The 16,579-nt window shown below is 38.3% G+C and overlaps 2 protein-coding genes across 7 annotated transcripts; both read left to right on the top strand.

Annotated features, from left to right (window-relative positions):
* Positions 1 to 1,628: 1,628 nt before the first annotated feature.
* Positions 1,629 to 3,769, top strand: LOC122040850 (glycerol-3-phosphate 2-O-acyltransferase 6-like). The gene is made up of 2 exons (XM_042600307.1): positions 1,629 to 2,521; positions 2,680 to 3,769. Exons 1-2 carry the CDS (start codon positions 1,904 to 1,906, stop codon positions 3,580 to 3,582), a joined length of 1,521 nt encoding a protein of 506 aa, XP_042456241.1. The 5' UTR covers positions 1,629 to 1,903; the 3' UTR covers positions 3,583 to 3,769.
* Positions 3,770 to 8,598: 4,829 nt separating this feature from the next.
* LOC122040846 lies at positions 8,599 to 15,190 on the top strand. 6 transcript variants are annotated; one of them, XR_006128733.1, is made up of 6 exons: positions 8,599 to 9,071; positions 13,947 to 14,371; positions 14,451 to 14,585; positions 14,748 to 14,840; positions 14,930 to 15,046; positions 15,133 to 15,190. XR_006128733.1 is itself a non-coding variant. In XM_042600304.1 (6 exons), exons 3-6 carry the CDS (start codon positions 14,132 to 14,134, stop codon positions 14,975 to 14,977), a joined length of 516 nt encoding a protein of 171 aa, XP_042456238.1. In that variant the 5' UTR covers positions 8,599 to 8,829; positions 8,925 to 9,071; positions 13,947 to 14,131; the 3' UTR covers positions 14,978 to 15,116. The 6 variants fall into 6 exon arrangements, 5 of the variants coding, with proteins under 5 accessions (XP_042456238.1, XP_042456239.1, XP_042456236.1 ...); XM_042600304.1 differs by lacking the exon at positions 15,133 to 15,190 and having other exon boundaries at positions 8,599 to 8,829; positions 8,925 to 9,071; positions 14,930 to 15,116; XM_042600305.1 differs by lacking the exon at positions 15,133 to 15,190 and adding an exon at positions 9,879 to 9,916 and having other exon boundaries at positions 14,930 to 15,116.
* Positions 15,191 to 16,579: the final 1,389 nt, after the last annotated feature.

Below are 16,579 nucleotides of genomic sequence, written 5' to 3'. Positions count from 1 at the left end.
AAAAAATAAAAAATATAAAAAATATAAATTTTAAAAATAAAAATTTTAAAAATGTTAAAAAATTTTAAAAATTTTAAAAAATTTTAAAAATTTTAAAAAATTTTTAAAAAATTTATAAAAATTTTAAAATTTTAAAATTTTAAAAATAAAAAAAAATAAAAATAAAATAAATAAATAAAAATTAAAATTAAAAAATGTAAAAAAAATTAAAAAATATAAATATAAATAATATAAAAATATAAAAACATTAAAAAAATAAAAAAACACATAAAAAAGTAAAAAAATATATAGGAAAAAAAAGTAAAAAACATTAAAAAATAAATAAATAATATTATTATTATTATTATTATGTATAGTTGGTTTTGTAATTGAGGGTAATACGGTAAAATATTAAACTAGGGTATTCATTAAAACCTTCAAACAAACAAGTTTTTGTTGCATTACCTAGGTTGAACCAAACAACATTTGGTTATGTTGTATTTCTCATAACCTTGGTTATGTGATTATCTGGTAATCACATAACCAAAGTTATACATGATGACTTGAACAACGCACCCTAAGAGTAATATGGGATCAAGATGATGTCACTATCAAAATCAAGATGAGATAATAGTCAAAATCAAAGTGTACGCATCTTACTGAACCACCTCTCAGAAATAAGGCTCCCAGTATAAATCTAAATGGTCACAGAGTCAGTCGAATCTACGAGACTCAGATTATCACTCTTTATGAATAGGGCTTGTAGCATAAATCCGGGCGAACATAGAGTCAGCCGGACCTACGGTGCTCAACTCCCCACTTCTCATGAGTAAGACTTCCAACATAAACTCGGACTAACACAGAGTCGGTCGAGCGTACAGGACTTAGCTTCCAACTCTGCACACTGGTATGGTTCTCAGCTTAAACTTGATTGGCTTCAGACAGATCGGATCCCCTCTAGGAGACAATATTGTCATAAAATCGTAACAACTTATCATAAAGTAACAACTATTTACTAGAGAATATTTCATTACTGGCATATAAAGGTTGTCATACATTATATTCTAACGTTAGACATTCTCTATTGCCTCATTCTTGCAGAGATTATAAGAAGTGGTATAAAAGAGGTCATTTATGTTAGCCAGGTACATATACATGCGCACACACATCCATACTACTATTCTACTGTTCATCATTTTCTCCATTTTCGCTTCGCTACAGTTCCGACTTGAGCTTCGGAGTGCCTGTGTTAGCGACGCCCTCCCTGGTTTTCATTCCAATGTCTCTGTTTGCTTTGTTTGTGGTGTGCGTATCCATAGCTTCCGGCTCAAGGTTTGTATCTCCCAACTCAAAGTCTTTTCTCCGTTAACACTCATGCCACCTCACTGGCTGCTCATTTACTCAACTTTTGAACATGATCATTGTTCATCTCAAATGATTTAGTATATCAGTCCTGTAACAAAATATAGGAATGTAAATCACCGGAGTACTTTGCTACTTTGCTATAGTTGAATCGGTTGGATTGAAGGGACAGTGTTGGCATTAAAAAGGATGAAATCCTCATCTCGGTTTAGAAGGATAGCCCTCACAATCTGAAAAAGGAGATGGATCACAGGCTCGAGAAGGATGGCCCTCACTATCTCAAAAATGAGATAAATCACGGGCCGGCTTCTTTATCACAGCACATGCAAGAGATATTCCACACTGCACCGTGGGGACGAGAGTGTTAAATTAGTGGGATGCGATCGGCCGGTGATCTCAAGGCACAATTCAATTCCTGCGCACTGAAGCCACCGTACGTCAGAAGAAGAAAACAAAGAGATAGAGGTCGTCGTTCAATTCATTACATCGATCGCCACTCTATAAACTCCTCTTCTCGCCACCATCAAGTCCATTACTACCGGTGCCGGAGAGATCAGTCGCGATGGGGTCGTCTCGCTTCAAGGGCGTCGAGCAATGCGGCTTGCGCGGGCGCTCCGCGCACTCCGTCGCGGCCGACCTCGACGGCACGCTCCTGCTCTCGCGGAGCGCCTTCCCGTACTTCATGCTGGTGGCGGTGGAGGCCGGCAGCATGCTCCGCGGCGTCCTCCTCCTTCTCTCCGTGCCGTTCGTCTACCTCACTTATATCTTCCTCTCCGAGTCGCTCGCCATCAAGACGCTCGTCTTCATCGCCGTCGCCCGCCTCAGGCTCCGCGACATCGAGATGGTGGCCCGCTCCGTGCTCCCCCGCTTCTACGCCGACGACGTGCACCCGGAGACTTGGCGCGTCTTCAACGCCTGCGGCGGCCGGCGCTGCGTCGTCACCGCCAACCCCACAGTCATGGTGGAGCCCTTCGTGCGGGGGTTCCTCGGGGCCGACGCCGTACTGGGAACGGAGCTGGAGGTCACCAAGTCCGGCCGCGCCACCGGCTTCGTTAAGAACCCCGGCGTGCTCATCGGAGACCTCAAGAGGAAGGCGGTGGAGAGAGAGTTCGGAGCGGCCCCGCCGGACGTGGGCATGGGCGACCGCGAGACCGACCACGATTTCATGTCCATTTGCAAGGTTCGATCAAAATTATTCCTCACAAATTATCCAAATAATTAAATAAGAAAACAATTATATTAATAAAATCCAATATATATTTAATTAAATCGATAAAACTCGTATCATTAGTACGGTTCAATTCCTAAATTTGAATTGGGCGGTTTGTTACGGTTCAGGAAGCCTACATGGTGCCGCACAGCAAACTCAAACCGGTTCCGAAGAACCAGCTGTTGAACCGGGTGATCCTCCACGACGGCCGGTTCGTCCAGAAGCCGGCGCCAATGGTGGCCCTGCTCACCTTACTGTGGATTCCGTTTGGCTTCTTCCTCTCCCTCCTCCGCGTCTACATCAACCTTCCACTCCCCGAGCGCATCGTCTTCCACAACTACCGCCTCATGGGCATCAAGCTGGTGGTGAAGGGCACGCCGCCGCCGCCGCCCAAGAAGGGCCACCCGGGCGTGCTTTTCGTCTGCAACCACCGCACGGTGCTGGATCCGGTGGTCACCGCCGTCGCTCTTCGACGCAAGATCAGCTGCGTCACCTACAGCATCAGCAAGTTCTCGGAGTTGATCTCGCCAATCAAGGCCGTGGCGCTGACGCGGGAGCGCGACAAGGACGCCGCCCACATCCGGCGGCTGCTGGAGGAGGGCGACCTGGTGATCTGTCCCGAGGGCACCACCTGCCGCGAGCCCTTCCTGCTTCGCTTCTCCGCCCTCTTCGCGGAGCTCACCGACCGCATCGTCCCCGTCGCCATCAACACGAAGCAGAGCATGTTCCACGGCACCAGCGCCAGGGGGTGGAAGCTCTTCGACCCTTACTTCTTCTTCATGAACCCGCGGCCGGTGTACGAGATTACGTTCTTGAACCAGCTGCCGAGGGAGGTCACCTGCGCCGGCGGCAAGTCACCCATCGACGTCGCCAACTACGTTCAGCGGGTGCTCGCCGTCACCCTTGGCTTCGAGTGCACCATCTACACCAGGAAGGACAAGTACGGTTTGCTCGCCGGCACCGACGGCATCGTCACCTCCAAGAAGGAAAGGCACGGGGAGGGGAAGCAAAACCAGGACAAGGCAGCTTAATCATTTCACTATAATGCAGAGCAGAGCACAAAGGAATCAATCAATTTTATGTTGGAATTTGGATGATCCAAGTTGCTTAATTTTACTCTATTCGTTGACTTGATGCTCAGTTATCATAATTCTTCAGTCTCTTTGTACGCCGTTGACTTCTTTGGAAGAAATAATTAAGAACTCATTGTTAGGATGAGTATACTGACTCGATCTGGATGGATTTTCCAAGTTGATTAGAATATTACTATTCAGCTCAATAACTTATCAAGTGGAGTTGTAGAGATCACTCGAGTCATGATCTTAAAAATCTTTTTCGTTAGTGTTCCGATCAAATACCACAAAGGGTGCAGCTATTGGTAAATGAACTTGCTAACGTCCACTTTCTCCAAAGACCGCTGATGATTGAGATGAACAAGTCTGAAATGTACTCCACAATAGGGTCAGACTGATCATGGGACAGATCTCGGAGTCACTCCGATACTCAAGTTAAGATTTACTTGAGGTGATATGCAAGAAGAAAAAGATGGAGAAAACTTGGTCTATGGTTTTGAATGAATGGAATCCCCTTGTTATTACATTCGTGAGTGTTTACATAGTTGTTAAGAGAACACCTCCACGCTGTATGTTCCCTGGCCATTGTCCTCGTATCAGCTGACAAGCGAACCAAATCTCACAATTGTTAGCTGCCCTTCCTTTCACAAAGCGACATGTGTTCATAGGTGAGAATCTAGGAGACCAATTTTGGTAACCTAGTAATTACTTTTCCATTCAACCAACGCTACGTGCCTTAAAATATTCGAGGAGGAATGATCCTAGTGATGAGGGGTTGCACTGCTCTTCATGTGCTTTAAGCAAACCATGCGTGAATGCGCGATGTAGACTAGATATGAAGATGAGGAGACGAGGAGATGAAGCTAGGACCCAAGGTTGAGTTAGGGGCAGTGTAGGTGACTAAGGTTGAGCAACTCGATGATGTCAAAATCTGAGAATGAGATAAAATCACAAAGGATGTCGGTAACTGAGGTCGAGCTAGGATACCGAGATCTGAGAATGAGACAGAATCATGGAAGATACTGGGATCTAAAACTGAGATAAAATCATAGAAAATGTCGGCAACTAAGACGAATCCAGAATGCTGAGATCTAAGATTAAGATAAAGTCATTGAGGATGTTGATAGTTGAGGTTAAACTAGGATGTTGGGATTTGAGATTGAGATAGAGTCATGGAGGATGTCGGTAGATGAAGCCAAGCTAGGATGCTAGGATTTAAGACCGAGATAGAGTCATGGAAGATATCAGTAGCTAAGGTTAAGCCAAGATGTTAGGATCTGAGACTGAGATAGAGTCATGGAGGATGTCAGTAGCTGAAGCTGAACCAACTAGATGATGTCAAAATTTGAGAATGAGATAAAATCACGGAGGATGTTGGCAATTGAAATCGAGCCAGGATGCGGGATCTGATAATGAGACAGAATCATGGAGGATGTCGGGATCTTAGACTGAGATAGGATTATGAAGGATGTCGGCAGTTGAGGCCGAGCTAGAATGCTGAGATCTGAGATTGAGATAGAGTCATAGAGGATGTTGGTCGCTAAAGTCGAGCCAAGATACTAGGATCTGAGACCGAGATAGAGTCATGGAGAATATTAGTAGCTGAAGCTGAGCCAAGATGCTGGGATCTAAGATCGAGATAGAGTCATGGAGGATGTTGATAGCTGAGGCTGAGCCAGGATGTTGGGATCTGAGACTAAGATAGAGTCACGGAGGATATTGGCAGCTGAGGCCAGGCCAGGATGATGGGATCCAAGATTGAGATAGAGTCATAAAGGATGTTGGTAGTTGAAGCCGAGCCAGGATGCTGAGATTTGAGACCAAGAAAGTGTCATGGAGGATGTCAGCAGCTGAGGTCGACCCAGGATACTAGAATCTAAGACCGAGATAGAGTCATGGAGGATATTGACAACTGAAGTCGGGCTAGGATGCTAGGATCTAAGATTGAGATAGAGTCATGGAGGATATCGACAACTTAACCTGAGCTAGGATATTGGAATCTGAGACTGAGATGTTAAATTAGCGTTTAATCAAACTTTGAGTTTTTTAGGAATGGGTGCATAGGTCCAGGTGGGTTAGATTTGAGTCCCCCCTAAGATAAGTCTTGCTCCCCATGTGTTTCCACCTCATCTTGAATTTGACTGACTCTTATCCCATGGGACATTTGGGGGCTGTAAAAAATCGGCAAATAACAGACCTCCCCTTCAAGTCTAGTTGAAAGAGGTCTAGTCTGATTAACTATACTGTAATGAGTTGTCACTCGCTCTTTGAGATTATCTTCTCAGAATGTTGAATTGAGGTGGTCGAATTTCACAAGAACAACTAGTTGAATGTAGGTCATTGGGAAGAGAAAACTTCACATGCGAAGGACAAGATATGCGAGCTCATGTATCATGCTGATAATTGGCACCCTAAACTGCTACATTAATGGGCAGCATGCGGTATCCTCCTCAGGTAGTGAGAACACTTTACCGCATTAAATGTAATGACATGAGATGATGTTGTTGCTGACTCAACTCTATATTCGATGGCGGGGATGCGTTGGTGCCTTCATAACCTTTACATCTGATGACAATGTTTGAACCATCTTTAAGATTGATGTGTTGTCTCATGAATTGCTATTGCTATGTTTATTGGCAGAGATTGTGTCTTGATCGCGATTATCCAGCCAAGCGATCTGACGGCTTCGAAGAGATCTCAACTTTTCATCCAATGATTTAGTGAACCAATACGATAATTCTACTGTGTTGTCACTAGGGCATATTAGGTCATCTGAAAGCAACGCTGCATTCATTTGCTTCCCTTCGTCTTTAGCATCTTTATCTTCGCCTACACATTCTTTGAGTTTAGTAATATAGTGAATTCGTTGTTCTTTTCCCTTCTACTTTTTGATCCTTTCTCTACCATCCATGTCTTTCCTTGCAACTCAATGGCCATTGTCAATCCCTCAAATCGATGGTATGAGATCCACTGAACCGTGTACACCAATGGCATCGAAGCGCAACTCCGGCAATCCTACGGTATCCCAACAAATCATAGGATCAAGATTCCAATACCGGAGCATTGACCACATGAGTCGCTCCTGATTATATCACCTGTTTTCAAGACCAACTATCAAGCTTCTTGCAGTTTACTATCTATGTTGGATTTTCTACGTGTGAATCTATGCATGTGTAAACATGTTTTTGAAAAACATACAGCAAAAACAAAATAAGTTTCTAAATTATTACAACACACATCTACAAACACACACATGTGCAAGATATAACCATAGATTAAAACTTTGTTTATAAATTATACCTGTCATATGGCGTTTAACAAAAATAGCATCAACTAGTAAACCTCGCAAGATTTGCCTTTATCAATATCCATGCTGAGTTGTCTTCAAGATGACTTAATAAGCCACAAGTTGTTTCTCTCCATTTGGTACTAGCCAAAGGAGACAACGTGAGAGAGGAAAAAAACCTAGAGCTCAATTTGGTGCCCGACGACAATTGCATCTCGGCGGCACCAAAAGGAGGTCCGATCACCTTTTGTTTGAATGAACAAATGAATAGGGAAGGTCGGCTAACCTTTGGTTGGCTCTTGGAACAAGATGACACCAAGGAAAGGTCTGGCTAAAGCTTTGGCAAGAGCTTACAAAGGCGGCAACTATTTTGTGGAGAGGGTGGCGGTAACTCCTTGGGAGGGAGTGACACAAACCAAAATAATAGGAACAAAACCCTTAAGACAATCTTAATCCTCTTGTTCTATGAAGCCATATTTATAAAACTCTTCATTAAAATTTGGGGAACTCGTCATAACCCAAGCCCAAGCCTAAACCTAAGCCTACATCGTATGTATTGGCTTAATCCACCTACAAGAGGTGTGAACCAAAACCAAACTCATGTTTCATGAGTAGGTCCAATTTGCTTACAAGAGGCATGCCCCATTATCCCTTCCATGGTGATAAATACTTTCCATATTTGCCCTTTGTTTGGTCTAACTAAACTTAATCTTTTTCTCTCTTTGAGAATCTTATTCTCAACTCACTCTTAGGTCTCTAAGTATGTGTGACCCAATATGTTTCCTGTTATGTTGGTCATTAATAATTAACTATTAATTATGAATCGATCATGAGTGACATCTAGTATTACATCGTGATCCTTAATTGACTGAAAAATCACAATTAATTTCTTTACATCTTCTGAACCCTTCTGTAGCTACAATTATTAGTATGTCTGTTCCTTATAATCATCTTATACCTACTTGGTTCATGGCATGACCTATATGTCAGTCTCTATTATGCTAATTACATCATACTTATCCAAGTTATAGTTCTGTGTATGAAGGATTAGAATTCTCAAAAACACATGTCCAAAAATATCATTCTCTTGACGTATTTGATTTTGTTAAAGACTTAAGAGTAATAATCTTGACAAAATGTCATAAAGTATTGAAAACCAAAGTTTTGTGTCATTATAACTTGCTATCAAATATCCCTAAGAACTACCCTTAACTAGCATAGTGGAAGGTAACCCAAGGACCTCATGAACATGTTGTGAAACTTAGATCAATTTCTTGCACTATGATTTTAATGGGTTCCTTCTTAGTTGAATCAGACTTCCTAAACTACACTACAAGAAAAAAGCTCATAGACACCGGTGGAACAATAATAATTTTAAGTAATTTTCGATATCTTTGAGTATTTTAAATTGATTTTTCAAAAATTAGTGTCTATGAGCGTATATTTTCGCTCATAGACACCGATTTTTTTAGCCAATGTATATGAGCACCCTTTTATTGATAAAAGATATTGATTTTAATAGTGGTTTTTAAAACTCAGTGTCTATGAGCGCTTCCTTGTCCTATCAACAACATCGTATACTAAAAAATGTTAAAATTGATGTTAATTAACAAAAATCAATTAATTTTTTCCACCTATACTTAGAAAAAATTTTCAACATTACTCTTCTCTCCCAACCTAAACTTATATTGTGGCTTTCACACCAAACCCACTCCGTCGAAACCTTAGTTGCTCGAGGAGTTTTCGTTGAAACCTTCGTCGCTCAGAAAGCTACTTCGCCGAAACCTTCGCCACCCCATAAGCCCTTTCTTCCCTCTTTTCGACGCTCTCACACTTTGCATCCTCAAACCCAACCACAACCCTAGTCTCGACTGGCCCCTTTGGTTTGCTTGATCCTTTCTCTGTTCTTCAACCCCTCGGTTCGTTGCTAAATTTTGTATTTATATTTTCCGTTTGAGGTTTTGTCTTTGTCACCTCAACTTTGATTGACGGTGAGGAGGCTGCGATCCGTCAGTGCTTGTTCTCTGGTAAGGGGAGGGAATTAGAGTATCAAGTCTAATGGAGGGAGAAAAGGGATTTGGCATGTGACGTCAGAGGAGGAAGCGCTAAAGAAGAATATTGACTGCATTTACTTCTTAGCTTCTGCATTGACTTGCAAAAGGTGGCTTTCTCTCTTGATTTTCTAACTTGGATTTTGTTTTCTTGCTATGTCTTGAGTCCTAAAGATGCAAACTTTCTGACTTGGGTTGTCCATCTTTCCTAGGGCCTGACATGCATTTGGTTGTTTGCTTCTCTTGTCATTCTCAGAACCCTTGTTGAGTTATAGAAAACTTTCACGATGTGAATAAAACTTCAGATTTCATTACTAATGCTATTCTATTTTATGGTCGAGATTTTGTAAGCATTCCTAGTGTTAATAAAAAATATGAGTTCCTGAGACGTTTATCACCGCTAGTTTGTACGAAGCATAAGCTAAAGATATTTCTTGATGGTCAACTAGAAGTTACAATATAAAGGAAATAAATTCCATAATTCACCTAAGGTTCTTATCTTATTATCTTGATGGTTTATTGTAGCTTGCTGAGGACATTGGTGCATCCCCCATTTGGGTATTCAATAATGGTATTTTCATTTGCAGAGTAAATCAATTGCTTAAATATAGAAAATTTGACACTTTTCTTTGTGCTCTTTTAATTCAAGAATTAGCCACCAGGATCAAGTGGATACTACCAATATTTTTCCTTTTATATAGGCATGATATCTTTATTGTCTTACATGCAATTTATCTTGAAATTTATAACATGCTTTTGTTTCCATTCTATAACTATACATAGCATCTTAAAATTTATAACATGCTTATGTTGTGAACTTGTCTTGTAACATGCTATTGTCTACCATGTCTTCTGGCTTATAAATTTACCTCTTTTTTGTTGTTGTTTCTACCGGATTTGTGTGTTGGGCTTCTTAGACAAGCTACATATACAACTTAAAGGCTTGGATCATTAAGTGAGTATTTTCTTTTGACCTTCTTGTTAAATCGATTCATGACCATGTTAATTAATAGACCACTATATTTTATAAGCATATCATGTGATCTTCCGATCTACAAGCATAAGAATGCTTGATCACCAAATTCCCAAAATTTTTTAATATTTATGATTTTAGAGTTTTTGAACGCATGTGAATAGTTTCAAATAGGGCCTTTTGTTGATAATTCATGAATGATTGATAAATTTATTTATTGGTATAATGATGAAGTACAAATTTTGTTTGTCATACTAAGTTAATTGTTGATTCTGGCAATATGAAATAGTATGTAATATGGCTCATTGTTGTAATTGTCTAGATATTTTGATTGATTTTTGATTCATTAGTACAACAAAACGAATAAAGCATAGATGTCAAAGAACAGATTATCACATGAGTTTGAACTTGGACTAGAGTTTTTTTTTACAATTTATGTTGCAACATGTTGCTAATCTTATGAGTATACTTTGTCCTTGTACAAAATGTGGTAATCTATGGAACAATAATATTAACAGCATAAGGGCATATGTGTACTGCAATGGTATAGACTTAACATACAAAAAACGGATATGGCATAGGGAAGAACCTGTATTAGGGGATTTAAATAAAGAGAATGATGTAGCTAGAGAATGTGAAAACTATTTTGCTGCTAATAAACCTATAGATATGGTACATGCTGCATATGAAAGTTCAGAGAATCCAGATCAATTTATAAAATTACTTGAGGATGCTGAGAAACATCTATATCCTAGGTGTACTAAATTTACAAAGCTATATGCAATTGTGCAGTTATATAACTTGAAGGCGAAATACAGCTGGAGTGATAATAGTTTTACTGAACTACTTGTCTTATTTGGAGAAATGCTTCCTAGTGACAATGAATTGCCTTTATTTTTATATGATGCAAAGAAAAGCTTTTGTGCGATGGGGATGACTTATAAGAAAATACATGTTTGTCCTAATGATTGTGTTCTATATTGGAAGGAGTATGAGGATTTTACCGATTGTCCTATTTGTGAGATGTCAAGGTGGAAGTTGGCCAAGAATTTTAGGATAATTGAAGGAGTCCCTGCAAAGATTTTATGGTATTGCCCTCCTTTTCCTAGATTTCAAAGAATGTTTCAGAGTAAGGAAATATCTAAGGAGTTAACTTGGCATGCTGATAAAAGAGTATGTGATGCCTATATACGACATCTAGCTGATGCACCTTGTTGGAGACTTGTGGATCATAATTGGCCAGATTTTGCTTCTCAGATGAGAAATCTAAGATTGGCCATAACAGTTGATGGGATCAATCCTCATAATTTGATGACTTCTACATATAGTTATTGGCCAGTTATAATGATCACCTATAATCTTTCTCTATGGTTGTGTTTGAAGAGAAAATATATGATGCTCATGTTGTTGATTTCTGGTCCTAAACTATTGGGAAATGCCATTGATGTGTACTTGGCACCTTTGATTGATGATTTAAAAGAATTATGGGAAGTTGGTGTTGAAGCATATGATGCACACTGAGAAGAAAGATTCTTGCTTAGAGCTGTCCTATTGTGGACAATTAATGATTTTCTAGCATATGGAAACCTATCAGGATGCACTGTAAAACGATATTAAGCATGTCCTATTTGTGCTGAGAAAACTTATGCAAAAGGTTGAAACATAGTAAAAAAAAATATCATTTACAGGCCATAGACGATTTCTTTGTGGAGATCATCCTTATCGAAGGCAGAATAAGGCATTTGATGGGACACAAGACTTTATTACAACCCCAAAATCACTAAGCGGCGATGAAGTTTTAAAAAAGGTTGAAGGAATTACATGCCAATGGGGAAAAATGAGAGCAAATATTCAATCAAAGAAAAATGATGGTAATTCCTACTGGAAAAAGAAATCGATATTCTTTGAACTTGAGTATTGGAAAGATCTGCATGTTCGACATATTCTTGATGTAATGTACATAGAGAAAAACATGTGCGAAAGTCTAATTGGTACATTACTTGACATGCAAGGAAAAACAAAAGATGAAATTGCAGCAAGAAACAACGTAGTGGAGATGAAAATTAGGAGAGAATTAGCACTAAAAAAGGGGAGAAGAGGACATTTTTGCCCCAGCATGTTATACATTAAGCAAGGATGAGAAAAGAAAACTTTGTAATTCATTGTTCGGAATTAAGGTTCCCATGGGTTACTCCTCTAATATTAAAAATATTGTCTCAATGAAGGACCTAAAACTGGTTGGTCTTAAATCACATGACTGTCATACCTTAATGCAACAGTTACTTTCAGTTGTCATCCGTGGTGTTCTACCCAAGCATGTCAGAAATGCTATCACAATGTTTTGTTTCTTCTTCAATGTGTTATGCAACAAAGTGATAGATGTCTCAAAGTTGGATAATGTACAAATAGAAATTGTGACAACGTTGTGTTTACTTGAAAAGTATTTTCTGCCTTCATTTTTTGATATAATGGTTCACTTAACAGTTCATCTCGTGTGTGAGGTCAAGTTGTGTGGACCAGTTTGGTATAGATAGATGTTTCCATTTGAAAGATACATGAGAACATTGAAAGGTTATGTGCAGAACAGAAATCGATTAGAAGGTTGCATGACTGAATGTTATATTGTTGAAGCTGTAGAGTTTTGCTCAGAATTTTTGTATAATATGAACATGATAGGGATTCCATCAAAATATCATGAAATAGTACTCACTAAGTCCTTGTTAGGTGCCAAGGTGCACTTCTGTTGTCACGAGGAGTGGGAACAATTACATCATTATGTATTGGAAAATGACGCTGAGGTTGATTCTTACATTGTGTAAGCGCTCTAGTTTAGTAATAATCTCATGAAATTGTTAAGAAAAATATCCTCTTAATTTCTTTATAATTTTTTCATTAGGGAACATATGACACACTTGAAGCAAAAATTTCCTATTAAAGGTGTAAAGTGGTTACAAGATAAGCACCACCAAAGTTTTATTCCTTGGTTCCATGAACATGTAAGTACCATAAATATTAGCATGTTTATTATTGAACATACGAAAGCATGTTTATTTTTGAACATATTAACTTTAATAAATTTAATAATTTAACCCCCTTATGAGAATTATAGGTTACAAATACAACATCCTCTTCCTCCAATCAATTATAAAAAAAAAGTGAAGTTGTTGGCACATGGACCTAGCAAGCAAGTGCTAAAATACTCTAGTCATATGATTGATGGGGTCACTTATTACATGAAAGAACGTGATAATGTACGAGTTGTTCAAAACTCGAGTGTAATCTTGCTCGCACAAACAATGCGAGTTGCAAGTGCAAAGGATAAAAATCCAATTATAAGAGACATGATGTATTATGGTATGATACAAGAAATATGGGAGCTCAATTACCATGATTCTCAAGTTCCAATGTTTAAGTGTAATTGGGTAGAGAATAACACTGGTATTAGAGTAGATGATAATGGTTTTACCTTTGTAAATCTCAAGAGAATGAGATTCAAATCTGACCCATTTATCTTGGGCACTCAAGCGAAGTAAGTATTTTATGTAGAAGACCCTTAAAATCCCACATGGTTTATTGTACTTTCAACTCCAAATAGAGATTATTTTGAATGTATCACTGATGATAAGTTGGGAGATACTTCAATCTACTACCCATGCTTCACAAAAGGGATGCCATCAATGGATATTGACAAAACTAATGACAATTAACCACCCTGTATTCGTGTAGATTGTGATGGGATTTGGGTTGATAATGAAAATTTTTAGTTTGGTAACTTTATTTATGGTTTATATATGTGACTATTTACTTGATCAAGTTTATGATCTTGAATAATGTTACACTAAAATATTTCATATAAAATTTTGGTTCATTGTTTATTAGTAGTTTTTTTGTTGAATATACAAATGTTTATTTTGTTGTGATTTTGAATGATATGCTCTATAGTTGTGCTAACTATTTCTGCATATGCTTGATGCTTGTGCTAACTATTTCAAATTTCTACTGTTATGATCAGGTTTTTGGACACTATGACCACTAGAAAAAAGGGTAAATCAACGCATGATCATAGTGATGAGATAGTTCAACAAGATAAGAATTCACAAAAAAAATGCAAAAGACAATAAGGGTAAAGGTAAAATGACGTCTGTTGCTTAAGATCATGTGGGTGCTGAGGATAGCCAAGAGGTAGGATCAAACGGGATGACTCAAACAACAAGATCAAAGAGAGGTCATACTCAAATGAATAAGCTTGTTGTTCAAAGGGTTCAGGGAGTTAAACAGAGTATGAGATTTAATGTGTATGGACAGACAGTGGGGCAAAAAGTTTTTGAATTGCAGAGTTTTATTGGCGTCCTTGCTTGGGAAAAAGTTAATATTAATTACCACTCTTGGAAGCAGGTGTCGGATGAAGTTAAGAACATGATATGGGAATCCATCAATGTAAGTAATATGACACTTTCTTATGTGATGCATTTTTTCTTTTCTTTTATTTATTTACTGAAAATTTTTGTTTGTGTAGTTGACATACAAACTGGACCCAAAATGGAGGAATGGATGTTTGAGCTCTGCAAATTCAAAGTGGCGTCAGTATAAAACTCACCTCACTAGGACATTCATCCAACCAAATAGAAATAATCCAAAGCTTATGAACAAGGTACCTCAAGGGCATTGTATTTCACTTGAACATTGTAGTAGTTTTGTGATTAATCGGATGTCTGAAAACTTTATAGTAAGTTTTTTAATGTGGTCTTTTTAAACTCTAGTTGATATATGTGTATTATTTAACTGTGGTTATAATTCATCTATCACTTTATAGAAAAAAAGTGAACTACAAAGTGCAAGAGGCAAGGTAAACTTATACCCTCACCGACTTTCTGGAAAAGGATATGCGGGTTTGTCTAAAGAAATAGTAAGTATTTAGTAAACATTAAATTCCTACTTATGGTTGGTTGAAGTTGGTGTTAAGTACGTTGGCTAAATGAGGTTTTTTGCATGCAGTCTAGTGACTTATGTGATGACGATGAGATAAACAGAGCCATTCTCTAGAAAAGAGGACGACTCAACAAAGAAGAGGAATTTGTTGGCGATGAGTTGAAGCAAATAGTGAATAAGATTGTAAGAAAAAGTAGACATAAATTGCTTGTTTGTACATATATGATATATGTATATATTTAAAGTTATTGTATTTGGATGCATGACAGGATGATTATATTGTGCAAAAGAAGGATGGTAAGATGTCCTTTACCAAACCATTTGAAGATATTCTCACGAAGGCCTTGAATTCTTACAAACATGGTGGACGTGTGAGAGGTATAGGAGCAAATGTCACTCTTGTTAGAATGTATACTAAAAGCCTAGCTTTTTGTATAAATGTTTATTTTGAAATGAGAATCACATTGGTCAAATGTCTGCATTTAGTTAAATGCAGTTGTCCATTTAATTTATATTGTACATAACATGGTGTGTGGTGTCACACAGAAGATCATTTTATCAGTTCCTTATAAATTATAAATAGTAGCTCACAACCAAGATGAATTGAGACAAACCATTGGAATGGTTGTAGTGTAATTTGATATTAGTTAATTTTGACTATAAAATTACACTAGTACACTATGGGTGTATTGAGCAGGACCATTTGAGGTTGTTCCTTTTATACTGACTGCATAAAAGAATAAAACCTATGTTATTATGGATGTGCGCACTCTTAATCCCGATATAATAACAAGCACATGTACTTAGTATTTATTTCTTTAATTTATCAAAGGGTGAGATTTATTCGTTAAATCAATAGGCCCGATAAGTTGGGAAATAATATTATTTATATGATGTGTTGTTGATTATAGAAGAAAACTGTGTCCTATTTATTAGGATGATGATGCCCCTTTGAGGAGCTCATAAGGATTGTCATGTAAACCCTGCATGTGGACTTAGTTCTGACATGACAATGAAGTTGAGTGGTACTACTCTTGGAGCTAGATGTTAATTAAGTGGGTTGTCAGTAACTCATTTGATTAATGGACATTTGATATCTTAAACACAGGGATACTAACACACTCATGATAAGAAGAAGCCCATAATGTAATATGGGATTGGTGCGGTAGTTCAATAATAACTCTTTAGTGATATGAGTTATTATTGATGAACTTGAGTTGGGTGTTCGGGTCAAACACAAGAAGCTCAACCTCTTCAGGAGGCCAAAATCAATTCCTCCTCTAGGTTCCTGTTGTAGCCTCTATGTATAAAGCCTCGTATCTAACCAAGTCCACTTTTTACCCAAGTAATAGGGCCAACCACATCCTTGCTTGGTTCCTAAGCAAGGGTCGGCCAAGCTTTGCTTGGAGCCCAAGAGGTGGCCGGCCAAGCCTTGCTTGGTGCCCAAGCAAGGGGCCGACCATAAGAATTTAAAAGAGAGATTTTAATTTTTAAATCTTTCCTTTTATAGCCATCCTCCAAGGGATTTAAAGAGAGATTTTAATTTTTAAAATTTTCCTTTTATAGTCATCCACAAAGAGATTTAAAAGAGATATTTTAATTTTAAAATCTTTCCTTTTTTGTAGCCATCCATAATGGTTTAAAAGAGAGATTTTAATTTAAAATTTTTCCTTAATTGGTTGCCCAAATAAGGGCCGACCACACATACTAGGAAGG

This window comes from Zingiber officinale, chromosome 2A (genome assembly GCF_018446385.1).
Source record: "Zingiber officinale cultivar Zhangliang chromosome 2A, Zo_v1.1, whole genome shotgun sequence".
Classification (NCBI taxonomy): Eukaryota; Viridiplantae; Streptophyta; class Magnoliopsida; order Zingiberales; family Zingiberaceae; genus Zingiber; species Zingiber officinale.
This window is presented reverse-complemented; position numbering and strand designations above follow the sequence as displayed.